This window comes from Eschrichtius robustus, chromosome 6 (genome assembly GCF_028021215.1).
Source record: "Eschrichtius robustus isolate mEscRob2 chromosome 6, mEscRob2.pri, whole genome shotgun sequence".
Taxonomy (NCBI): domain Eukaryota; kingdom Metazoa; phylum Chordata; class Mammalia; order Artiodactyla; family Eschrichtiidae; genus Eschrichtius; species Eschrichtius robustus.
This window is the reverse complement of record NC_090829.1, coordinates 142036883-142064340: the sequence shown is the minus strand read 5'-3', so window position 1 is coordinate 142064340 and position 27458 is coordinate 142036883. Positions and strand designations below refer to the sequence as shown.

The following is a 27458-nucleotide window of genomic DNA, read 5'->3' as shown; positions in this document are numbered from 1 at the left end:
AGAGTTGCTTGTAGTAATCTCTCATGATCTTTTGTATTTCTGCAGTGTCAGTGGTTACTTCTCCTTTTTCATTTCTAATTCTATTGATCTGAGTCTTCTCCCTTTTTCTCTTGATGAGTCTGGCTAATGGTTTATCAATTTTGTTTATCTTCTCAAAGAACCAGCTTTTAGTTTCATTGATTTTTGCTATTGTTTCCTTCATTTCTTTTTCATTTATTTCTGACCTGATCTTTATAATTTCTTTCCTTCTGCTGGCTTTGGGGTTTTTTTTTTTCTTCTTTCTCTAATTGCTTCAGGTGCAAGGTTAGGTTGTTTATTCGAGATGTTTCCTGTTTCTTGAGGTAGGCTTGTATTGCTATAAACTTCCCTCTTAGCACTGCTTTTGCTGCGTCCCATAGGTTTTGGGTCGTTGTATCTCCATTGTCATTTGTTTCTAGGTATTTTTTGATTTCCCCTTTGATTTCTTCAGTAATCACTTCGTTATTAAGTAATGTATTGTGTAGCCTCCATGTGTTTGTATTTTTTACAGATCTTTTCCTGTAATTGATATCTAGTCTCATAGCGTTGTGGTCGGAAAAGATACTTGATACGATTTCAATTTTCTTAAATTTACCAAGGCTTGATTTGTGACCCAAGATATGATCTATCCTGGAGAATGTTCCATGAGCACTTGAGAAAAATGTGTATTCTGTTGTTTTTGGGTGGAATGTCCTATAAATATCAATTAAGTCCATCTTGTTTAATGTATCATTTAAAGCTTGTGTTTCCTTATTTATTTTCATTTTGGATGATCTGTCCATTGGTGAAAGTGGGGTGTTAAAGTCCCCTACTATGATTGTGTTGCTGTCGATTTCCCCTTTTATGGCTGTTAGTATTTGCCTTATGTATTGAGGTGCTCCTATGTTGGGTGCATAAATATTTACAATTGTTATAGCTTCCTCCTGGATCGGTCCCTTGATCATTATATAGTGTCCTTCTTTGTCTCTTGTAATAGTCTTTATTTTAAAGTCTATTTTGTCTGATATGAGAATTGCTACTCCAGCTTTCTTTTGATTTCCATTTGCATGGAATATCTTTTTCCATCCCCTCACTTTCAGTCTGCATGTGTCTCTAGGTCTGAAGTGGGCCTCTTGTAGACAGCATATATATGGGTCTTGTTTTTGTATCCATTCAGCCAGCCTGTGTCTTTTGGTGGGAGCATTTAATCCATTTACATTCAAGGTAATTATCGATATGTATGTTCCTATTCCCATTTTCTTAAATGTTTTGGGTTTGTTATTGTAGGTGTTTTCCTTCTCTTGTGTTTCTTGCCTAGAGAAGTTCCTTTAGCATTTGTTGTAAAGCTGGTTTGGTGGTGCTGAACTCTCTCAGCTTTTGCTTGTCTGTAAAGGTTTTAATTTCTCCATCGAATCTGAATGAGATCCTTGCTGGGTAGAGTAATCTTGGTTGTAGGTTTTTCTCCTTCATCACTTTAAGTATATCCTGCCACTCCCTTCTGGCTTGCAGAGTTTCTGCTGAAAGATCAGATGTTAACCTTATGGGGATTCCCTTGTGTGTTATTATTTTTTTTTCCCTTGCTGCCTTTAATATGTTTTCCTTATATTTAATTTTTGACAGTTTGATTAATATGTGTCTTGGCGTGTTTCTCCTTGGGTTTATCCTGTATGGGACTCTCTGTGCTTCCAGGACTTGATTAACTATTTCCTTTCCCATATTAGGGAAGTTTTCAACTATAATCTCTTCAAATATTTTCTCAGTCCCTTTCTTTTTCTCTTCTTCTTCTGGGAGCCCTATAATTCGAATGTTGGTGCGTTTAATGTTGTCCCAGAGGTCTCTGAGACTGTCCTCAGTTCTTTTCATTCTTTTTTCTTTATCCTGCTCTGTAGTAGTTATTTCCACCATTTTATCTTCCAGGTCACTTATCCTTTCTTCTGCCTCAGTTATTCTGCTATTGATCCCATCTAGAGTATTTTTAATTTCATTTATTGTGTTTTTCATCATTGCTTGGTTCCTCTTTAGTTCTTCTATGTCCTTGTTAAATGTTTCTTGCATTTTGTCTATTCTATTTCCAAGATTTTGGATCATCCTTACTATCATTATTCTGAATTCTTTTTCAGGTAGACTACCTATTTCCTCTTCATTTGTTAAGTCTGGTGTGTTTTGACCCTGCTCCTTCATCTGCTGTGTGTTTTTCTGTCGTCTCATTTTGCTTATCTTACTGTGTTTGGGGTCTCCTTTTCACAGACTGCAGGTTTGTAGTTCCCGTTGTTTTTGGTATCTGTCCCCAGTGGCTAAGGTCGGTTCAGTGGGTTGTGTAGGCTTCCTGGTGTAGGGAACTAGTGCCTGAGCTCTGGTGGATGAGGCTGGATCTTGTCTTTCTGGTGGGCACATCCACGTCTGGTGGTGTATTTTGGGGTGTCTGTGGCCTTATTATGATTTTAGGCAGCCTCTCTGCTAATGGATGGGGCTGTGTTCCTGTCTTGCTAGTTGTTTGGCATAGGGTGTTCAGCACTGTAGCTTGCTGGTCATTGAGTGATGCTGGGTCTTGATGTTGAGATGGAGATCTCTGAGAGATTTTTACCGTTTGGTATTACGTGGAGCTGGGAGGTCTCTTGTGGACCAGTGTCCTGAAGTTGGCTCTCCCACCTCAGAGGCACGGCCCTGATGCCTGGCTGAAGCACCAAGAGCCTTTCGTCCACACGGCTCAGAGTAAAAGGGAGAAAAAATAGAAAGAAAGAAAGAAAGAAAGAGGCTATAATATAGTGAAGTAAAATAAAGCTATTGTAAAGCAAAGCTATACAGACAAAATCTCACCCTGAAGCATATACATATACACTCACAAAAAAAAAAAGGAACAGGGGAAAAATTAATATATCCTGCTCCCAAAGTCCACCTCCTGAATTTGGGATGATTCGTTGTCTATTCAGGTATTCAACAGATGCAGGCACATCAAGTTGTTTGTGGAGTTTTAATCCGCTGCTTCTGAGGCTGCTGGGAGAGATTTCCCCTTCTCTTCCCTGTTCACACAGCTCCTGGGGTTCAGCTTTGGATTTGGACCCGCCTCTGCTTGTAGGTCGCCTGAGGGCGTCTATTCCCCGCCCAGACAGAACGGGGTTAAAGGAGCAGCTGCTTCGGGGGCGCTGGCTCACTCAGGCCGCGGGGAGGGAGGGGTACGGAGGAGGCGGGGCGAGCCTGCGGCAGCAGAGGCCAGCGTGACGTTGCAGCAGCCTGAGGCGCGCAGTGCGTTCTCCTGGGGAATTTGTCCGGGGATCACGGGACCCTGGCAGTGGCGGGCTGCACCGGCTCCCGGGAGGGGCGGTGTGGAGAGTGACCTGTGCTCACACACAGGCTTTTTGGAGGCGGCAGCAGCAGCCCCAGCGTCTCACGCCCGTCTCTGGGGTCCGCGCTGATCGCCGCGGCTCGCGCCCTTCTCTGGAGTTCGTTTAGGCGGCGCTCTGAATCCCCTCTCCTTGCGCGCAGCGAAACAAAGAGGCAAGAAAAAGTCTCTTGCCTCTTTGGCAGCTGCAGACCTTTTCCCGGTCTCCCTCCCAGCCAGCTGTGGTGCGCTAACCCCTTCAGGCTGTGTTCACGCCGCCAGCCCCAGTCCTCTCCCTGCGATCCTACCAAAGCCCGAGCCTCAGCTCCCAGCCCCGCCTGCCCCGGCGGGGGAGCAGACAAGCCTCTCGGGCTGGTGAGCGCTGCTCGGCGCCGAGCCTCTGTGCGGGAGTCTCTCCGTTTTTCCCTCTGCGCCCCTGTTGCTGTGGGATCCGCGCTGTTAGCTGCGGCTCGCGCCCGTCTCTGAAGTTCGTTTAGGCGGCGCTCTGAATCCCCTCTCCTCGCGCACCAGGAAACAAAGAGGGAAGAAAAAGTCTCTTGCCTCTTCGGCAGCTGCAGACTTTTTCCCGGGCTCCCTCCCGGCTAGCTGTGGTGCACTAACCCCTTCAGGCTGTGTTCACGCCGCCAACCCCAGTCCTCTCCCTGCGATCCGACCGAAGCCCGAGCCTCAGCTCCCAGCCCCGCCTGCCCCGGCGGGGGAGCAGACAAGCCTCTCGGGCTGGAGAGTGCTGGTCGGCACCGCTCCTCCTTGCGGGAGCCTCTCCGCTTTGCCCTCCGCACCCCTGTGGCTGCGCTCTCCTCCGTGGCTCCGAAGCTTCCCCCCTCTGCCACCCGCAGTCTCTGCCCACGAAGGGGCTTCCTAGTGCGTGGAAATCTTTCCTCCTTCACAGCTCCCTCCCACTGGTGCAGGTGCCGTCCCTATTCTTTTGTCTCTGTTATTTCTTTTTTCTTTTGCCCTACCCAAGTACGGGGGGAGTTTCTTGCCTTTTTGGAGGTCGGACGTTTTCTGCCAGCGTTCAGTGGGTGTTCTGTAGGAGCAGTTCCACGTGTAGATGTATTTCTACTGTATCTGTGGGAAGGAAGGTGATCTCCGCGTCTTACTCTTCCGCCATCTTCTCTCCTCCCCCCCGGTGGGCAGTTCTTTATCGATGGGTACTTTCCTCCTTTCCCCACGTCTTTCTGTTATCTCATATCTGACATTTTAACAGGTGTACACAGCTGTTTAAATCATATACCTTCAAAAAGCAATTTGAAGGATAGGAGGGGGCGGCACTTGGGGAATCTAGGAATAGATGTGTTTTCCTAATTATGAGTATCTATGTCAAGCCTCTGCAGGCAGCACCAAAACCTTGATCTGTATCTAGAAAGTTCTACGTGATGTGTATCCTGAAAGGCTGATCTCTTCCTATTCCCCGATAGGACTCTGCAGGGAAAATTCTTAAGCTCCTGTAGTTGAACTAGAAGGGGTTTGGGAAGAATGCCAGAACCAGAACACCTTGGGAGGAGTATTATTGCTCCCATGAGGAGCGCTTTCATCCCAAACCCTCCATTTTTGTCCCCTCCTTTTTCTTTTTTCCTCCTCGTATTCCCTCTCTTCCTTCTTTTTTCTTTGTGATTTTTTTTTTTTTTTCTTTCAAGTTGTCGGACAAAATTCTCCAGTTTGGAGGCAAGACTTGGCACGAGAGAGGGTCAGCTCAGGGTGGCGAGATTGGGGCTCCAAGTGTCTTGAGCAGAACATGTCTGTGTCTGTGCTGTCAGAGGCCTGACGTCATCGAGCCAGGCTGAGCCCCGTGCCAGGAGCACGACAGACCCAGCCTGAGCTACAGCCCCTAACAGGAAAGCCTCTGCTCTCTGCTTGTAGCCCAGGACTTGGGTGGCCCACACCTGCACCCTCCCCCGCTCCCCATGTCCAGCCCCCGGGGGTGCCTCCCCTCTGGTCTGGGGCTTCCAGCAGCTCTTCTGACTGTGGGTCCTCTGAGTCTGGGCAAACACAGAGGCCCCCAGGGCATTTCCCACCTCTGCTCAGGACCACCTGGGTCTGCTCTGCCAACCCGGTCGCTTTCCCCACCCAGGTAATCGGAACACACTGGGCCTCAGAGGCTGCAGGGGTTCCACTATTGGTGCCCGAATAAAGGAAGGAAGACACATTAGCAAAGGCAGCTTAATTTGCTAAGTAAATAGCAGAGTTCCAGGCTTAGCTGTTTACATCTGCAGCCAGACTTGTGTCTCAGAGCTGAGGACCAGATCTGATTCCCTTGATGTCGAGGTAGCACTTTGCATAGTGCCAGCAGTGGGAGACATTCTGATTCACCTTGTGGGCCAAAGCAGACGTGTTACCTGAGCAGCTACTCTGTGCTAAGCTCCTGCCTGACGCTGAGGATGCAGCATCTGCCCCGATGGATGCTCTAGCCTAGTGAGAGTGGGGAGATATGATGCATACAGAACCTCCAGCCCAGTAAGGCACAGCCAGCCCCACGGAGGGACGGAGTTAAACAGGTGATTCACTTCACCTCCTCCCTGCAAACAGAGCTGTAAAATTCCCGTAGAAGTAAGATACGGAGCAACGAAAAATTTCACATTATCTACTTTACTGACACAATACAGCAATAGATCATTGCATATACATGTTCTGGTGTCTAATCCTCATCTCGAATAAGATGAAATTAAACACCCTAACATACCTAAAGGCAGTGTTGCACTAAAATCGTTCCTTTTTTGTTCTTGTTGGAAACATTTCCATAATCCGGTGGTGACTGTTCATCACATTTTCACGTTTTACTCATATGTGCTAATAATGCCTATAAGCACCTTAGTTCTACGATGAGTGATATGGTTAATATCGTTCAGTCAACTTTACACTTTAAAGCTTTAAAAACTTGAATCTTTAAAAGCATAAAAGTCTTTAAATAAAGAATGCTTGGAAATGCATACAGTTTCTGAAGATACTTTTACTCACTGTATGAAGATCAAGGGGGTGTGCTTAATGCCTAATGTAGAAGTTCTACACTTATTCTCCAAAAGATGAGAAAGAAACCCTCAGAAACCTGCTGTGAACAGTCATTCCTGACCTGTTACCTCTGGGAAGTGACATTTATGCATTAGCAGGGAATTTCATGGAATTACTGGATTCTTGTGCACAAACTCTTAGATTGCGGCCCTGAGGTTCCCACAGACACACAACACATAGTGATCATGTAAAGAACTATACCTGCTAAGCTTGAGGATACACCACACACACACACACACACACACACACACACACACACTCGTGCAGGCCAAGGGAGAAAGAGATCCTTACTACTGCTGTGATTAGCAATTGCCCCGAATACTTTTTAAAATATGCATTAAAAAACATTTTGTTATTGTTAATATGACCAGATAAAACTGGTTAATATATTCGATAGGACAGGTTAAATGTGCAATAGGTCGGTGAAATTTCTGAGTATTTTATAATCTGAAAGTCAAAGAATTTTTAAGACCTGACAGAAACAGTTAGTCTAAGACTGCTAGGAAAATGGCACACTTTGAAAATCCACTATTTCCATCGGAATTGGAGCTGCTTTTCAACCCTCTGTCTTTCTTCAAGGCAAAAATGGCAGATTCTGAATCAAAGCAACATTTAAGTGCCAACCAAGACTTTTGCTACGATGCCGGCAGGTTGAGGAGGTGCTTGGGAAAAGTGATTTCCACCCCTATTTTGATTTATTCCTTAGACCCGTTAAGAATGAAGAAGGGTGTAAATAAATACATAAAACTATTTTGTTTTAAAATATAAAGTTTTTCTTAAGAAAACTTTTTGTACTATAAATAGTATGATTTCTGAATTTATTTTCTATATTAATTTCATATTATTTTACTCATGATTTCAACTGAACACTATTCTTTACTTCCCATATATTTTAAAAAATTTATTTTATTGAAGTATAGTTGATTTACAATGTTGTGCTAATTTCTACTGTATTGTCCCATATATATATATATATATGTATATATATATATGTATATATATATATACATATATATATATATATACATATATATATATATATATATATATATTTTTTTTTTTTTTTTTTTTAAATGACTCCACTGGGGCCGTGAAAAGTAGATGATAGAAATCCGTGTTTAAGCCATAAAAAAAGAAAAGGAGCTTGAAAGAATGACAAATGAAGCACGCTGTTTTGAATTTGGCTTTTTTCATAATTTTCCTTTTTACTTCCTCTACATTGATGAGTCAGGGACATATCCTCCCAGCAGAGAGAATGAGGTACTTTTGTGATCGATTCTGGGGCACAGGTAGTTTTTAAAAATCCTTGGTGGGGGGGGTAATTTTGAACAGGGGTTTGGACTGCATTCATATTCATGGTTCGTGATAAATTAGTTCTTCCAAATAATATGAACCCACATATGAGTCAATATCCAAATACCAATTCTAATTAGTATGGTAATTCATGAGCGGGTGTAATTCTTTTGTGTCACGTGTTGCTTTCTTTAAAAAGATCAGGGTGTCCCACTTTGCCCTTCTCCCTCTCAACTGTCCTCTTCTCCATCACTGTGTCTCACTGGGGAACAGCCCTGTCCCATCGGCACACCTTTCCCCTGCACTGTAATTGGAGCTCATACTTCCCCCATGACGTAGAGACCCTGGGTCCTTCTTAAAGACAAAAACAAAAGCATAAAACCCCAAGAGGCCCCAAGAGATCACATGATATAATCAAGTTCTCATAACTAGCCCTGCACACAGCCCCGTGGAAGCCCCTCCCCTGAGTTGCATTTTCCCTGACTCTGTGTGTGTGTGTGTGTAATCTTTGGCATAATGTAGAAGTTCCTAAATCTGAAAAGATCTTGATGAGATCTATACTTAAACTTTTTCCATTAGCGTTTGAATTTTTTAACCTACTCCAATTGACCTATATTATCTATGTTCAGGAAAATGAAAGTTATAAATGAATAATATAATGGAAAGAGGTCTGATGGTCACCCAGGGCAGACTTTTCCTTCACAGGAAAGAATTTCTAACCCATCTGAGGGTAACGATTGTCAGCTTTCCAAATGCACAGTGACCACACAGGAAAAAACATTTTTTTTCATTTTCATAAGCCATCTGCTCTGGTTTCTAGATTGTGGCCCCTAAAAGTCTGCCCCGAGAAGACACTAGGCCACAGGCATCTTTGGGGGGCTGTGCCCTTTGCTCTGCTCTCTCCCCCACCCCAGAACTCATCCACAAGCTGCCCAAGGTGGGAACAGGCGTCGGGCTCCTGTTGGGGTCCGAGGCTGTGTCTGTGCCCATTTTTCCCGTCCCCTCACAGCCCTCATCACACGCAGGGGTCCCTGGCATGTGAGTGACAAGCCTTGGCTACCCCCTGCTTTTAAATTCAACTATCCTGCTATGTCCAGTTCAACCCTGATCCTTTTGGTGACAAGAGTAAAAATAGACATTCATAGTCACCATAATCACAAAACAGTTGGCCACTCATCTCTGAACTTCCGTGCAATGTGCTAGAAGGACAAGAGGAAAGAAAAACAGAGAGCAGGAAGAGGAAACCAGGCTGGCAGAAGCGCATCTCATCTGGGCGACGTGCAGGTCCACCGAGCGACCACAGGGAGTGGCTGAGAGTGTGGACCGTGGCCGTGCGGCCACGCCCTGTGGTGCCACGGCCCATGCTCTCGGCCCCCGTGCTCAGCTCCGGGACCTGGGGAAGCTACTGAGCCTCTGCCTGCCTCAGTTTCCTCTCCTGTAAAATGAATGGGTTGTGGAAACAAGGGCATGGTCATGCTGGGTAAATGAGTTAACCTGGGAACCCAGAACCTAAGGAAGCACACACGGCGTGTCAGCTGCCTTTACTGAAGCCAGAGAGCGCGAGAGACCCTTTCGGGCAGCCTCACTGTGTGCATTGTGTGCAGAGGTGGCCAGACACCACGGAGGACTCCCTCCTGGACCCCGTCTCCCACCCCAGTTCTGAGTGACCGGGCACAGCGGGCCCGGGGGCCAGCCTGCAGCAAACATCCCACACACGGCCACTTGCCCTAAACGTGAGCAGTTCCTCAGGCCCCTCCCTCCTCCTCCAGCTCCTCCGCCAGTGGCTCCTTTCAAAATCCAGAGCACCCGTGGCAGTATTTTTGTCTGTTTGTTTGTTTGTTTTTTTAAACAATGGATTTTTTTCTTTTTTTAATGATATTTTTTTTTCCCAGAGAACTGAATTTTATTTATCTATTTATTTATTTATTTATCTATCTATCTATCTATCTATCTATCTATCTATCTATTTATTTATTTATGGCTGTGTTGGGTCCTCGTTTCTGTGCGAGGGCTTCCTCTAGTCGCGGCGAGCGGGGGCCACTCTTCATCGCGGTGCGCGGGCCTCTCACTGTCGCGGCCTCTCTCGTTGCGGCGCACAGGCTCCAGACGCGCATGCTCAGTAACTGTGGCTCACACGGGCCCAGTCGCTCCGCGGCACGTGGGATCTTCCCAGACCAGGGCTCGAACCCGCGTCCCCTGCATTGGCAGGCAGACTCTCAACCACTGCGCCACCAGGGAAGCCCCCGTGGCGGTATTTAACACATCACCGTGAGTTTTCTCAAACTGCCGTGTATCACATACCTCAGATGGGCCAGCATAAAGGTCCATCTTTTCCCCTCATTAGCTGATCCCGCTCCAGAACGTGAAGCAGTTTTAGCCTCGTTCCCGACACATCAGCCGAAGGGTTCACTCCAGGTGGCAGGAGGGGTTTGCTGCGCTGCTGTGGCTCATATACTTAAGTTAGGTGCTGAAAAACACGTGCACCTTAAAGGAGTTTGCTTGTTTAAATGGAAAAATGAAACTCGACTTGTAGAAGCTTCTGGATGAGCAGTTAGAAGGGTCTCTGCAGAGTGAGCAGAGTGGTCCTGGCTCCCTGGGGCCTGGGGTGTGGGAAACCTGCTTGGGGACAGTTCAGGAGGGCAGCCATGGGGCCAGCGTTGGGTTTATAACACTTGGAGTGAATTGCTCTTTTCCAGACCGATTTTCCGCCCTGTGCTCTGTGGCCGTTTGGTGCAAATGACCTTTTCCAAATGTCGCAGAGCGTTGGTGTCACGGGAAGACTGTGCCTAGTACCCTGAGTGATTTCAGGGCGTGACCGATGGAGGCTCGTGGCCCAGTGCTGGGCAGCAAGGACGGTGCCCACAGCCGCGGTAACAGGTTCGTGTTTTCTTGTGTCCTCCAGAGCTGGGCGAGATTAAAAACGTCACCACCACGCAGCCCTCCCTGGAGCTGGACGGGCTGGAGAAATACACCAACTACAGCATCCAGGTGCTGGCCTTCACCCGGGCTGGGGACGGCGTGCGAAGCGAGCAGATCTTCACTCGGACCAAAGAGGATGGTGAGAAAGGGGGCGGCTTGTTGGGGGAGAGCTCAGGTCCCGTCTGAACCTCCAGGGGACACACAGGAGGCTCCCACCAGCTGGCAGCATTCCCGGGCAGGAGCTATTGCTGGAAAGGCTGGGTCAGAGAATTAATTCACCCACCTATTCTTGACTTTGCTTCATGCAAACTTTTTGCTGCCCTCCCAAAATATTCCAGCACGATTCAGACCAGCACCTCCTGTGTCACCTTTGTTTGATTTATCCATTGTTTCTCTCTTCCCCTATAATTTTTATTTTTTTTTTGGGGGGGGGGAGGCACATATTATTTTAAACAAAGGTGCCTTTTATCCTAGGGCTGTATCCCAGGGCCACCCCTGTTTTGTATCCCATGAGAATAATTTCAGTGACTCTTTAGCTATTAGTGTAAGCTCTGATCATTTCCATCTCTCCACTTAAAAATTATGTAATGGTCTATAATGGTCTACGTCGTCGTATGCTGTGCCAGCTTTAGAATGACATTAGAATAGGCCCTCAGTGTGAGAGCTTCATGTTAATTTTTTTAAATTTCTTACAAAAATTTATGATGATTTAGTAAAATTTTAAATCGTAGCACATTTTTCAGATCACAGTTTGGACTTGGTTGTGTGACTATTTCCCAATCCTACCAAAACTGTATGGCAAAATAGTTTTTTACATTATTTTAAGGGGAAGCCTGGGGGACCTCACTGCAGACTTTTTGAAGAATAATTTAACTTCTAATACATATTATGGCAATTGTGAGAAAAGCAGTTTCTACCTTAATAAAAGAAAGAGCAATTGATACCAAATTGATTCCCTTGTGGAATCCTCCAAATCAGAGCTCGGAATTATACCCGAGCCAGAGTTGAGATGGGAACCACTACACCTAAATTCTGTGCTGCTTTGACTCTGCAGTTTTGTTTTGTTTTTTTGTCTTCTTACAGGGCCTCTGTTCCCCAGGAAGCTGGGCAGGGTGTGGGTGGGAGAGCTGTTTTCCATCGCCCGTGACTGCCCATGTATTGGCAGGTTTGATGTCCCTTACTACATAGACAGTCAACATGCTGTTGCTTCACCCACTATGTCCTGTAGGAGCAAAGCTAGGGACACACTCTCAGAGGCTTGGGCAGACCCTTCCTGCCCAGCTTTTCTGTCTCCTAAGGACACTCCCCTGACATTCACAGCATCACTCTCTGCTCTCCCCTCATCAAAGCCAGCCCTGCTCCCCAAGCAGTCCTGTCCGTCTACCCTCACATATTATCTTTGTTGTCTCTCTAGCCCTTCTTGCATTCTAGTTCCCGCACACAAATTTAACCTCATTACCCTCAGTTTTTCTAGAACACACAAGTGATTATTCCCAGTTATGCGCAGGTGTCAGCCAATGCCGCCCAAAGAAATTGCATTCTTTAGGGAAATCTGAGGTCAAAATGCAATGCCATTAGGAAGTCACACATTCATAGAGATATCTACAAAGCTATGTCCTGGGTGAAGACAGCCATATTTAATTTTTTAAATGTAATAGACAGAGAGCTGTGTCTAGATGCTGGCTCTGCCACCTGCTGCCGTGGGACTTTGACACCTTACCTCACTTCCTCTGAACTGGACTTTTTTCATGTACAAAATGACAATCAGACTGCACAGAATTAAGACATAAAAAGTGAAGTGGTGTGTGCAAACATCACCTAGCTTGACATATCGTGGGATGGTTCCTGACACTAGACATTTGATTATTTGATCTCCACTCCTTCAGAATGAGGGTGGAACCTTCTTTTGCATTGCTAAGCAATAACACAGATGTCACTGGAATTATTATTTAAAGAGCGAATTGATCAGCAACATGAATTTTGACACCTCCATTTTTCAGAAAAACGTACAGAAATCCAATAAAAGCGGAAAGCTCTTTACAGCTCCATACTGACTGGTAATTTGGGATCAATTTTTAATTACTCCTCCAGTTTTAGAAATCATAGAGCTCTGTCTCAAAACTTGACCCTGAGACCCAAAGTGTAATTTGTCAATCAATTATTCTCTGCTTTCATACCTAGTGCTAATAGTAAGGGGAGATGTGATTAATTGTGGAAGGCCCTGCCTTGGGCATACCAGTTGCCCCAGGGAGGAGATCAAGAGTTCCACTTGTGCTAACGTGGACGAAGACTGATGCAGAGCTGAGTGTCAGTATTTACTTGGGATAAATCATCAGCATTTTCAAAAAGAAGCAGAGCAGAGATTAGGTAGAAAGAGAGAAAAACTAGTATAATAATGAGCTTATTTCCCAGATTCACATGAAAAATTCACTAATCTAGAAATGGTGAAGAATTGTGCCAGCCATCCTAATAGACTCAATGTCTAATATAAATAGACATTTGAGCAGTTTACAGAACTGATTACAATTTTGTGTCTGCTTGAAAGGAATGCGTAATCAAAGTCAGAGTATAAATCCTGTTGATGCTTCTATGAAGTCTTATGATTCGAAGTTTGGATAACACTGCCGACTTCAATTAAATGATGTAAAAATATAAAATAATAATTGTCAACATATATTGTTTTTCCTCAGAAAAGCACTGTTCTAGGCACAGGTTGAAGTTTCATTGTTTATTGATGTTCTTGCAAGTAAAGAAATATTAACACATTCACAGCAAACATTCAATTAGGACTTCTCTGCCCAAAACAGTTCTTAAACTAACGTCCTCACCCCTCAGTGTCACGGGGCCTGGAATTTTAAATTATGTTGTTAGGTCACTGATCATCTTAAAAAGGAAAAATTTATCACTTGCTAGTGAAAGAGATAAAAACAGAATCAATAATAAATAAATAAAAATAGATTAAATAAATGAAATTGAAAAATAACACAGACAAAACGTTTACTTTTACAGGGGATAATTCACAACTGAAATATTTGTTTAGAAAACAAGTCTTCTGTTCCAGAAGTAGTTTCTCAGTTTCTATAAAGATTCTTGGACGTATTCTCCAAGAATATGGAGATCTTGATATAGATCTCTGATATAGATCCTTGGACATATTATCGGGTCCATAGTCTCCGTTCCATCAGTATAGTTGTGGGTCCACGGAGATATTCTCAGGGTCTGTAAGAAAAACGGACGTCTCAGCTTCTTTCCCCAGGACTGCTCAGTCATTGAGAACTTGCACATTTTTTATTGCTGCAAGACCACAAAAGATTATTTGCCAATCAAGCTTTCTGTTTTTGAACACAAGACAACTAATTCTGAATTCTAAAACGTTTGTGAAATCCTGATACCATTTTATTTGCTGAGAATATAATCTGAACCAAGCCATGGGGAAAGAGAACACACACAAACGCAATCTATTATTTTTCCAATTGTTATTTTCATTCTGCTGGCAGAAGGTAGTTTCAGCCCTGATCCTTTTCTACAAAAGAAAACATTGCATATATATAAATAGCGACGGTTGTGTTTAAGTGCAAATATTTACTGAATACATCACAAATGCACATAGCTCTGTGGGAAGAAGGCCAGCAGGAGCTGTAGTATGTGATCTTTGGTCCCTCTCTGCCACGGTTAACGATCTGTTTAGCAGGACATCTGAAAGTGGAGCTAAGAGCGAGAGAAAAATAAACAGACATCAGGATATTTGATTCCTCTGGCCACCCGTATCTTGAGCCATACATCCTCTTGAAGGCATGGATGGTGTGTTCTCAGATGATAGTGTAACCGCACCCTGGTTCACCTTAAAGGTGATGGACTCTGTGTGTGTGTGTGTGTGTGTGTGTGCGCGTGTGTGTATTTGCCTAACCCCCAGCAGTGCTGCCCTTCAGGGGACACTGAAGGCTTTGTGTGCCATGGGAAGGCCTGTCAATTAATCGGTATCAATACTGCTTAGGATTCCAGAGTCCTGCAGCATTTGGCAGGGTTGTGATGTGCTCTGTGCAGTAGCGGATACACCAGCAACACGACAGACCAGGATGTCCTGGGAGGCCTTCCACCACGTGGATGCCAAAGCTTCCTCCGCTGCAGTGATTCTCACACAGGTTCCTAGGAAGTCCAAGGGCTCCTAGGGGGGCCTCAGAGGTGCCCAGTGGTCATGGGGTGGGCCCCTGAGGGGCTCCCTCCCAGCTCTGCTTCAGGAAGAGCCACTCCACTTCCACTGTGTTATGCATGGGTCTCCCACATGACACTTAAAAGGATTTGTCCACTTTAAAGAGTGTTTGGAAACCACTGCTCTAATGGGTGCAAAGGCCAGACATACTGGAGCCTGATGGAAACCAGAAGAGAAAAGGGGCCTCATGCATTGCTTGGCCGTGACGACAACTGCTATTGTGGAGGTGTCCCTGCAGCATCACATCGTCTGCTCTCGGCTCAGAAAAGCCGCTGCGGAGCCCGGGGCTCAGGGGGACCCGGCTGTCCCGGCGGGTCACACACACACACACACACACTGATGTGTGCACCACACCGCACACAGCGCAGACATCACATATACACCACAAGCCACACGTGCACACGCACACACTATACACACACTCACACATACCACGCACACACCATGCACGCTACACATGCAGACATGCTCTGCACACACGTCACACACACATCACACAAATCACAAAACACATACACTGCACACACCACATAAGCCACAAACCGCACACACACGTACCCCTGCCTGTGGCTGATCTCTAAGACCAGGAAAATGATGATGACAAAAACGAAGCTGACCAAAGTGTCTGTGAGGTACTTCTTAGACTTTTGTCTTACTTCAGATTGAGGCAATATTTTTACAGAACAATAAGGCTGATGTTTCACATTAAGATACGCTTTTAGGTGGCTTGACTGTGTGGACCCATTCTCTATGCTGTGTAGCAAATCATCACAAACTTAGCACCTTAAAACAATACAAATTCATTATCTGACCATTTCCTGGGGTCAGGAGTCCAGGGACAGGTTAGCCAGGTCCCCCGCTCAGGGTCTCACAGGCTGAAATCACAGTGTTGGCTGGGCCTGGGCTCTCATCTGAGGTCGGATCCTCACCCGAGCTCACTGGTGGTCAGCAGGATCCAGTTCCCTTAGGGCTGAGACCATCTCCTCAGCCCCCAGAGGCCACTCCCCAATCCCTGTCACATGGCCCCAGCAGGGTCACATGGTCGTGTGGTCATAGCAGGACAGTTGACCTCTTCATCACCAACAGGAGCCCGTCTCTACTGCTCCAAATCCCTCTCTGACATCTAGACCCTCTTTTAAGAGGCTCATCTGATTAGGTCGGGCCCACCCAAGTTACTCTCCTTTCGAGTAACTTAAAGTCAGCTGATTGGGTCCTTAATCATATCTGCAAAATCCCTTCACCTTTGCACAAAATGTAACCTGATTTTGAGAGTGACCCATCCATCATAGTGACAGGTACCACCCACATTCAAGGGGAAGTAATTATACAGGTGTGGATATCAGAGGGCGAGAATCTTGGGCACCGTCTTAGAATCCTGCCTGCCACACTGAGCTCATTTAGAAAATCTGCTTGGAGGACCTAGTATGCCCCAGATACTGGCCCGGGCACTGGAGACACGGCAGAGAACAGGAAAGGTGGGGCTCGCAGGCTGGTGGGGGAGACAGATATTTACTGATCACTCCTGAGTGGGTTATGACAAGTGCCATGAAGAAACGTCTTCAGAGACAACCCATCCTGACCTCACCTAGGCTAGTGACAGAGAAGGTTTTCTCGAGAAAGCGCGCACCAGCAGAAGCTGAGATGAGTTCGAGTCGCCAAGGACAAGGTGGAGGGCGGGGAACACTTCCAGGCAGGAGGAACCCAAGGCTCTCCGTCATCATGTGTCAATGACCTGATGTGGGAGACGCACACCACATCCAGGGACCTAAAAAGGGGTCCAGTGCTGTGCAGAGCCAGGAAGAGAATCCAGCCACTGACCTGACACGTCCACGTGGAGGTCTAAAGCACACACCAACCTTACACATCCACCGAGAGACAACGAGAAGGGAGGAGAATTCTAGGTTCTGGCTCTTGCGACCAAGGAGATGGCCGTGCTGTTTCCTGCAATAGGGGACGGGAGGTGGGAGGCTTGGGAGAGAAGGTGGTGAGCCCTGCTTTGAACAGGATAGGTGTAAGGTGCGTGAGTCAGAGTGGAGATGCCGGGGCCATCGGATACCAGAGCTCTGAGAGCACCTGCGTGCACAGGGGAGGTCTGAGCACGTGGAAGAACGCAGAAGAGATGGTCCTCAGCCACTGCATTCTTAACTTCAACCCATCATATCTGGAGCCATAAGTTCACTCAACGATGGCCAGAAATTCATGAAGGCTACCTAAGCTTGCCTATATCTTCATAAGAAAAAAGCAGATTACCAAAATGTAACCTGATGACTAGGAGTGCGTCTTAACAAACTATGTCCCAGACGCACCCTCCTAAGCCATCTCTGTCTCCTGCCACTCCCAACATTTGGTGTTTATAATTCAACACTGAGTTACAAAGTAAAGGCCAGAATCCTTTAGCAGTATGTACGATAAAGAAATGGTGATGGTTATTACAAATGATAGCTAGAGTTTATTCAGTGCGTATTATATACAGGACTCGTATTAATTCTTCACATGAATTCTCTCTCATAATCTTAACAGTAAAATAATAACTTGGTATAATTATTGTTCTGGCTTCCTAGATGAGGGACCTAAGACTTATTAGAGAACTTATGAACTTGCCCAGGACACAGAACCAAGTGGTAAAGTTGGACAAAGGCCAGCCGTGGAGGCTGCAAAGCCCACACCTTTAACCATTGTGGTGTAATCCAAACCAGAGCTAAAATTTTAAATTCTCATTCGTAAAGTATTGGCTCAGAAATCCTGAAAATCTTTCTCCAATGTCTTGTGCCTCAGTTTCTGTATATTTATTATTTTCTTGTGCAAAATTCTAATAACCCTACAAGGGAAGATTGTACAAGATAGATCATAAATCAGTGTATGAGGAACCACATGGGGGTTTAGGTAAGGAAGTGCAGTGAAAAACCCTTTGATCGGACGTGATCCAGGCAAGTTAATGGAAATAATCTACTAAAGAAGGAATCACTACATTTTACAGTGACCAAGCGACAGAACTCAAACATTGTAGTTTAACTTAAAACATATACATATACATTTATTATATAATCATTGTCTAATCAAATGATCCAGACTCATTTCTTTAGTTTTGGGTGAAGAGATTAGAGTTCTATGTCATTTTTCATTCTTTAAACTGTATTCATCATGGATCATCTGTAATTTCCACTTTAATTTCTTGATCGTGGAGTAAACATGTATTGTCATTGGCCAATAACCTGCTTTTTAATTTCTTTTTATCTGTTTGCCTTGATTTTTTTTGCCATGTGTCCTGTTCTTCTCACTAGTCTTGCCCAAACCTAATCGAAGCTTCTTTTTTTTTTTAAACTTACCTTCAGAAAGCTTTTCCAAAGTCCCATCCATTGTCATAAAAACAGCTTTCTTTGTGCACTCATATTTCATCAGTCTCCATAAATTAAACTGCATTACCTTGACAAGTACAATTGTCACAAACAGGGTGGAAACAAGCCTGACACTCCTGATGAGCAGCCAGCCAAGGGGTTGTTGCCAAAGTACTTGGGGTCCTAGAAGGACGCTGGCCAGAGGGAGTGCCTGGTGGACGCCAGCTGCGTGGTTTGCTTTACGCAAGAAATGGAGGGTTCTGGCCAATCCGGGGGCATCCATTAGCGTGGGAATATTAAGCACATGTACGCTGTACCCTTGGCATTCGGGAGGAGCCCTTGTGGCTCTGAACCAGGTTGTAGATGTCTCGGTGATTGCCCTCACCTGTAGAAAACTAAGCATATTCAGGACAAAGGTACCTTGTTCCCAGGGACCTATTGATCCAAGCTTCATCACTCCTATGTGTTCCTTTCTCTAGACCTTCTGCTCTTGGTGGAACTTGTCAAAAACTGATCCCAAGATTTTCTGTTTTCAAATGATGACTGTGTCCAACCCCCGTTAACTCTTGCCAGAGTTGTTGGTTTTGTGGTTTTGACTTAGAAGAGTCAAGGTCAAAATTTGAGCATCAGTTTGACCTAGAATTGTCACCTAGAAGGTGACAATTATGAGATATGCATTCAATTCCAAAAATATTTACTTTGAAGTTAGGTTGTTTTTGGAGAAGGAAGAAACTCAAAGCTTCCTCCAGGGGCTCACAGGAGACCTTATTGGTTTGAATTTCAAGGTCTCCATCAAGGGGGGAACCTCTCTCTACGTGAAAAGTTAAAACAATGAGGAGCAAAGCAATAACCTCGTGGTTTCTGTCACAGCAGATTTAACACTCTTTCCTCTTTATCCCGTGTTCTACTCACCTTACCTCATTCTCCCTCTTCAACCTGGAAAACAAAAGGGTGGAGGGAAGGGCACTTATGTTCAATCTCGCTTCTCAAATGAAGCTTCATGTTGTCAACACCCTTTTCTGCATTCTTAGATGATTTACAGAGGGGAGTTTGTTGTCTGCATGAACTGTGAATCTTTGACACAAAAATTCATACTCATAAAAACTGCTTCTGAGCCAAATAGAGGTGTCATTACAAAGTGTTTTGGGCACAGAAGGGTGATCTCTGATGACTGAGGTAATTCGCCCTCATTCCTAACTCAGGAGGCAAGATGTACCCCCCAAGCCCGTTCAAAGCCAAACACTGTAGCAGAAACAAGAATGACCCAGAAGCTAAATTCTCTGCTAGTCAGAGGCAGGAAATCATCAGGGACTGAAAAGCATAGAGAAGGCTCCCAGGAAAACAGGGACTTGAACTGATTGTGTTAGTTCTGTCACAGAAACAATTATTCATGACACTGGTTAAGGAACAGCAAGGCAGACTTCATTCACGGGAACGATTTGATAGGTGAAGGCATGACCACAATGGGGCTTTTGCAGTAGGGGAGAGAGATTAGATTCAGCTTTGAATACAACAAGGAAAAGTGGGAATTTATAGCCAAGGAGTGAAGGGGAGGGAGTGGGGTCATTGGGTGAAAAAATTACTAAGAGGAAACATCAGGGATGAGGGGCGTTCTGGCTAAACTGACTTCACAGGAGTTTTGCAGAAGGCTGGCGAGGATGATCAGAGATTACCTGGTGGTGACAGAGAGTGAGGACTTTGATCAGGTATCAAAGGTGATAAGATATGGTGGGGATTCTGGCTAAACTGACTGAGCAGGATACTTGCTAAAGTGGGCTCTTAGGGGACATGCCCAAGGACATGGCCCAGTGGAGCTCCTCGGTCGCTGGTCAGAGAGACACTGTGTCAGCCCCCAGGGTGGCTGTAACAAAGCCCCGCAGCCTGGGGGACCAGCAACAGGAATGTGCTGTCTCACGTTTCTGGAGGCGAGAAGTCCAAGGTCAAGGGGTGGGCAGGGTCGGTTCTTTCCAAGGGCTGTGAGCGAGAATCGGTCCCTGGCTTGTACATGGGCATCTTCTCCCTGTGTCTTCCAACTGTCTTCCCTCCATGTGTGTCTCTGTGTCCACATCTCCCTTTTTTTTTTACAAGGATACCAGCCATGCTGGTCAGGGCTCACCCAAATGACCCCATTTTAACTTGATTTTCTCTGTAAAGATTCCATCTCCAGATAAGGTCACATTCTGGCATGGTAGGGTTAGGGCTTCAACAAGTGGGTGTTGACTGAAAAAAAAATGCACAGCGTGAGAGTTGTGAGTTAAGTTTTATTTGGGGCAAGATAAGGACTATAGCCCGGGAGACAGAATTTCAGATAGCTCTGAGAAACTGCTCCAAAGAGGAAGGGGGGAAGGTCAGCGTTACATACGATTTCAGTGAAGGGGGTGCGTGCAGTCAAGCACACGCTTTGGCAGAAGCTTCCTGCTTGTCATGAGGAACAGGTGTCACCGTTAATGATTGTAGTGCTTTTCTAGATACGAGGAGATGCAAGAATCGGGCTCATAAAATCTTCTCCTAAAAATATCTATCAATCTGAAGGCCTGTTCTGCCAGTTATTCCCAGAGCACAGAGTGCCTCATTCCTGATCTCCACCCTAAACTCCTTTCAGTAGGTGTTGAAGGTCAGCGGCTGCAACAGTCCATGATTTAATCCTTGCAGAGGCAGATGGCAAGTGCCAATGTGTAGTTGGCATGGGTTTTGAGGGACACAGTTCAGCCCGCATCCCTGACTCCCGAAGAGCTGGGAAGAGAAAGTGGCAGGGCGCAGGGGGGTCCTGTGGGGTGGTGGGTCTGGAGTGGCGGGGAGGGAAACTCCATCATTCTGTCACTAAACTTTCTGCTTTTCCAGTTCCAGGTCCCCCCGCGGGAGTCAAGGCGGCTGCGGCCTCGGCCTCCATGGTCTTTGTGTCCTGGCTCCCCCCTCTCAAGCTGAACGGCATCATCCGAAAGTACACGGTGTTCTGCTCCCACCCCTACCCCACAGTAAGTTGGTAAATCACCCAGTGCCTTTCAAGCATCTTCCGGAAACGAGCCACGGGCGCTCACTTGCGACCTTCTCCTTCCTTTGTTTCCCACCTCCTTGGGTTTTCCCAGTGGTTTTATTCTTCTCCCTTCTGTGTGCACATACAAAGCAAGGTCCTCATTACCACCTCATTGGAAAATACACCTCTGAATCCTTCTAAGGGGCACAGTTGTCTGGAATGATTGTTTATTGTGTGAGTTCCCACAAAAACTGCCAGCCGGCTTATCAAAATCAAAACCCAGAGGCCTTAGTTGATCGTCAGTGGACCCCACCTATTGATTTTGCTGTTGGGCTCATCCTTCGATGCACTTCATGCTTCACCTGCCTCCCTCGCACACCCCGACCCCGTCCTCCTTCCCTGCCCATCGCCCACTGAGACCCAGCAGCCGGAAAACCCTTGTTGTGCTAGAAATGAAGGACTTTGACAAGACTCTATGACCCTCACAAGTACAACAGTCAGCTTAATTCATTGTGAAGGAATTAAAAGTTAGGGTACTTAATATTTCAAAATATGGGATTTACTGTCATTAGTATAACACCACTGAATGATACTTACAGAGTTAAAGTGTTTCTTAAACAGAAGAATGTGTGTATCCAAAGGGGAAATTTCAAAGAAAACCAGAAATGGTTCATGAAATTTATGATGTCTTCATAGAAATGTTTATGACATTTTCTGAGGTAGGCGCTGTGTCCAGTCCATCTTTCCGTCTCCCAGCTCCCGGCACAGGACATGACATGCATAGCCATTCATTGTTTGTGGAGTGAATACAAAAATTAATTTTGGTTTTATTGTGGTAAAATATCAAAACATAAAAGTAGCATTTTTAAGTGTTCGATTCAGTAGCATTAAGTCCATTCACATTGTTGTGAGACCATCACCACCATCCATCTCCAGAACTCTTTTCATCTTAGAAAACCGAAACTCTGTCCCCATGAAACACTACCTCCTGTGCTCCCTCCCCCACCCCGTGGCAACCACCCTTCTCCTTTCTGTCTCAGTGAATTTGACTATTCTCGGAATCTCATAGGTATCACCGGAATAAGACAGTGTTATCTTTCTGTGCCTGGCTTATTTCACTGAGCATAATATGTTCAGGGTGCATCTGTGTTGTAGCATGTGTCTGAATTTCCTTCCTTTTTAAGGTTGAATAACATTCCTGAACTAATTTAGTAATTACTTTTTAATTAAAATGGCATGCTTTCCCAAGTCTAGAGTCTGTAGGGGACCCAGAGGCCCAGTGGCACCAAAGACACTGAGGATTAACGGTGGGGAGACAGGGGGAGAGCAGGAGTGTGGCATACAGATGGGCCTCCATCTCTGAAAAATATCAAGTTGTATGTTCTGCTGTTGATATGTCAACAGCAGCACCTCTGGAGTTGAGGTAAAGACTTAGAGGTAATATGCTTAGATATGGGTTTCAGAACTTGTGTGAGTTCCTTACCTGGTTTCACACACGCTGTTAGCTCTCACCTGCTGAAGCCTACCATCAGATCCCACCGTCAAAGCCCAGAGATGCAGAGCAGTGTAGGGGACGCGGTGGTTGGCCCTCTACTCAGAGGCCACTCACTGAGGACCCCGTGCAGGTTCTGATCCTCTGAGCGTCAGCCCTGACATACCACCACATTCACCAAAGAGAGACAAAATTATTGCCGGAAGTGTGCCCATATTTCACTAGAATGTGAAGGGCTTCTTTATGTTTACTCGTTCCTTCATTTCTTGATTTGCCGTAGGACTCCCAATTGCTCTTTTGACTCCAGCAAGCTAGAGAGAGCCAGCAGGGAACAGGAGACACAGGCAGCTTACCCTCATTCTGTCTTCCCAGTCGGCTCTTCATCGCTAAACTAAAAGCCCCAGCCTGGCTTATTTGGAATTAGTCCCGAGTGGCTGAGGCTTAGACGAGCAAGCCCGCCTTTGTGCATCGTGGGTGCCATGTTACTCTCCATCCTCCCAGCCTACGAATTAAGTCCTATAGAAAAGGAGGAGTCACTATCCCGAACACAGTATCCATCGAACACTCTGTAGGGTGGACTATAAATGATTTCCCAAGGGATTTCCAGTCTCTCCCTGCACAGAATAATGGGATTCAACTATCCAGGACCTTCTCCACAAGAGCCTTGCAAAAAATACCTTAGCGAGATCAAGCTAACCAGAAAAGGTGGGAAATAACTGAATTTCTCACCTCCTTGATGTCTTACAACCACTAGCAGGTGTTTCTGTGCGGTCTTTAACCATATTAAAAAAACATTGTAAATCTAGAAATATGATTTTCACAAGGTGCCTGTGGTCTCCCGGGAAGCACCACTTATTAAGCTTTGCAGAGAGGACCCAGAACTCCAGAGCTGTCCTCAATAACATGAAGTGAACCAGAATCAGTTTTCTTCCATCTCTAGAACCACATTGCTATTCATCTCTTTCAAATATCATTTAAGACCACGAGGCCTATTTTTAATAGACTTTATTTTTTAGAGCAGTTTTAGGTTGACAGCAAAATTGAGTGTGAGGTACAGAGACTTCTCATGTGATACCTATTTTTAAAATAAAATAACACCATTACAAGTAAAGATGAGAGAGAACTAATACACGTGTCTTCAGAGGTGAAGACTTAAAAAATTCCATCTACTATTCTGTTTTTTTTCCGTGGAATGAGTAAGGAACTATAAATTACTGGAAAGGGGGAATTTTTCCCATCTTTAGTTTCTGCGATTTAATTTTAAGTCAGAAAACTATGCTATCAAATTTTCTGAGACTTTTACTTTTCTGCCAATGTATCGAAAGAAACACCAGAGGGCAGTCCTAGCTCTGTGTATTATTCCTGCTTGTGTATCTGAATATTTTTTCCTTTGAAATGACTTCATAGTCGAATGTAGAACATGGGAAGATAAATTAGGACACAGCATACTCTGTAATTTAATCTTCTTTATAAGAGTCCCTCGGCTAACCTTGCTGATGTAAATTTTCTCTCAAGATCCTCAATTCCTGCCCCTTCCTTGTGAAAGGGCCTTGTTAAAAGACACAGGCTCTTTTCTCTAATATGTACAATGCATTGTCTGATTATAGGCATTTGTTTCACGGTGTTCTCTCAGGTCAGCTTAGTAAAAGGCATCAGAATATGAAACTTTGTATGTTGCCAGACAAGAAACTGGAAATTTGTCTCAAGGCTGATTGTTTAAAAGTGGTGCTTGGTAAACATTAATCTCACTGTGAGGGACCAGCTAATGCAAAGAGACGTCAACCTTCCCAATCAGAGCAAAACCTCAAATCCGTTTGATTGAGGAATTCATCATATAATTTTTGGACCATGGCTATTACTTTTAGTATATAATGATTTGGATGATCGATTCATACACTATGAGAAGCAATGGAAATCCAAAGTAATGAGCTAGCCTTGTAAGGTCCCAGGTAGAAAGTAGTTAACCTGGATTTCCTCTCTAACGACCCTCCCTACTTAAAAGCAGACTGTGAAAAATGTTATATATTACATAAGCACTAGGAGGTAGAAATTGTCTGTTTTGCAAGGCTAAGCTGATGGACATAGAAATGTGAAATTAGACAGCACAAACTTCTCATTAATGAAGAATAAAAATCAGAGGGTCTAAAAAATTGTACCAGTGAGCTATGATCCACCTCAATTATTCCAGTTTCAGAAGATAATGTTAGCCAGTTCCTGCACAAAGTAGAGTTCAGTAGATGCTGCTGAATGAGCAAATGAGACTCATAGCAACTAACTCTCCACAGTGGAGCCCACAACTCAGAATTAAGCAAGTCTTCTAGGAAGCAAAGCAAGTAACCTCTACCAGGTCCAGACAACATTCAAGCCAAGGTAGCAGGTGTGTGTTTGCCTCCCAACCCTCCCTAGACTGCATTTCCTAAAGCTATAGTGGGGCTGAGGACAAGACAGAGTGGCTTTAGAGAACCACAAGTATTCAGGAATCTCAAGTCAAAAAAATGGGGCAATAACAGAATCAGGGAAGTAGTATCTAATGTGACCACCTGAATTTATAATGATTCTCATCATAATATCGATTGTTCCTCTCTCAGAAGTCACCATGGACCTCCTGGTTGTAAAATTCCATTGCCTCTTAGGAAGAAGTAATGCTCTTCCTATTTTAAGTTGTAGCATCACAAGCTATTATATAGTTATTTGTTTTTAAATTTGTTTTTCTTACCATCCATTATCCTTTTATTCTTTCTCTTTTGTTCTCCCTCTCCCTCAACACCCCACCCTTAAAGGTAGGCATTTTTCAATACTCTACCTTCTTTTCATATTCTTTACTATCTCCCTGAATAATTGAATCTATTCTCATAATTTAACTATCATCTGAAGTTAAGGGGTTCAAAATGTTTATCTCTAACCCTGACAATCTTAGAGAACCAATCAGTCCTGTATTGTCAACTTCCTACCATCCATGTCTTCTTGGAGACCCCACCACATCCAACATGTGCAGAACCAAATTCATTCTTGCCCCTCTTCTCTTCCTGTTTCTCAACTAAGCTACTAGTCATTACCTTTGACTAAGCTAATGATTACCTTTGACAAAGCTAAGCCTTAGATTACCTTTGACTCCTGTTCTCCCTTTCCACTCATTATCTGATTGGTTTCCAAATCATTTCTTCATTTACACAGCAAATCTCTGTAGAGGGCTACCCTGTGCCAAGGGCTGAGCCAGAGTCTGAGGTGTATCAGTCAGGAGAAGCTGAGTTATGCTATGTAACCAACATGCCTAAAAATCTCAGTGATTTCCACCAATAACAGCTTTATTTTTCTTTCACATTCATGTTCATTGTGAGTTGGTGGTAGCTCTGATCCATGTTATCTTCACTCCAGGAAGGACCCATGTGGGTTTTATGGCAGAGGGAAAGAAATCTCTGGAGGGTCTGACATAGGCATTAAATGCTCCAGCACAAATCAGTGGCCAGAATCCATCACATAGCCTCACTCAACCACAAGGGAACCAGGAATACAATCCAAACAAACACATACCCAGAAGACAGGCAAACCAGAATATTTGGAGAACAACTCTAATATAATCATGGGACTGCAATGACAAAGGATAGAGTGTCTTTCTTTGAGAAGTTCCTAGTTCTAGGGAGGGTAGAAAATACTAGCGATGGTCACTGCTCTGTGTGGTGTGGCAAACGACACAACAGTGGCATGGACAGCACTGGATGACACAGGAGTCAGGTAGGAGGGTGTTACTCAAATAATCAGGTCAGAGACTGTTACTTAGGACATATTTACAGCCCTGGCTTGCAGGAGGGAAAGAATTGTACCTGATGAGAGGGTTTTTTGACCAAGGGAAATAGTACCTGCAAAGTGACATTGTGTCATGAAGAGTCTCTCTCCACATCTTTCTAATCCTATCCCTTCCTTTCACTCCCACCACCATTGCCTTGGTTCAAGTCCTTGCCTGGGAAACCAAACTAGGGCAGAAGCCTTTGCACTACCCATATCCATTCCCTTCCACTGTCCGCATCACTGTCATAATTATTCTTCCAAATTCTTTGTCTGATCATGTCATGCCCTTGTGCAAACTTCTTGGATAACTTCTCCCTTTTTACCTAAAAAAAGTTCAGAATTCTCAAGATGACCTCTGCAGATTTCCATAACCCAGCTCCAATGGCTGTTCAGTCTCCTATTCTACTAACCTTCCTCCATCCAAACTCTAAGCCACACTGTGTCTCCTGTGTGTGTGTGTGCGTGTGTATATTGTGTGTGTGTATTAGGTCCTCCTCCTCCTTGTCTTTTCCCTCTCATCCTCCCATGTAATAATGTTTATTCTTAAGGCTCAACTTAAATGCCACATTATTTATTCTAACATTTTTGAGCACTTGCCATATTCTAGCTGCTATGTGTTAAATGCTTTATGCTTATAGTTTCCAAACTTGTTTTTTCATGACTCACAATCGGAAATATATTTTATGATCACACTCCAGTACACACACACAGCAAAAGCCTTGTAAACAAAACTTCACTTACTACACGTGATGCACTCTGATATTTTCTGTTATATTGGATTTTTTTCTCTTCTTTTATATTTTAAATGATTGCCAGGCCCACTAAATTGCTTCTATGGACCACATTTTTAAAAATACTGCTTTCATCAGTTAATTCTGATGATTACCTTATGCAAGAGGGGTTGTTTTTATTCTCTTCTCTGTACTGGTACTGACATGGAGACTGTGCAGCCTGCCCAGGACCACGCAGCTTAGCAAGGTAAAGACAGGGTCTGTAGCCCACAGGGGTCTGAGTTCAGGAACCAGGCTCTTCACCCTAACAGCCTACTGCCTTCCCCGGGGAAGCTGGCCCTAACTCGCCTCAGCATCCCCAGCACTGATTTTTAA

General features: G+C 44.8%; 1 protein-coding gene across 1 annotated transcript in view; it reads left to right on the top strand.

Moving 5' to 3' along the window:
- The window catches only part of DSCAM (DS cell adhesion molecule), a 738451-nt gene that overhangs the window by 632373 nt on the left and 78620 nt on the right, over positions 1–27458 (top strand). The window contains exons 20-21 of the mRNA XM_068545703.1: positions 10539–10694; positions 20942–21075. Coding sequence (XP_068401804.1) covers positions 10539–10694; positions 20942–21075 — 290 coding nt within the window. The remainder of the gene's footprint in view (positions 1–10538; positions 10695–20941; positions 21076–27458) is intronic.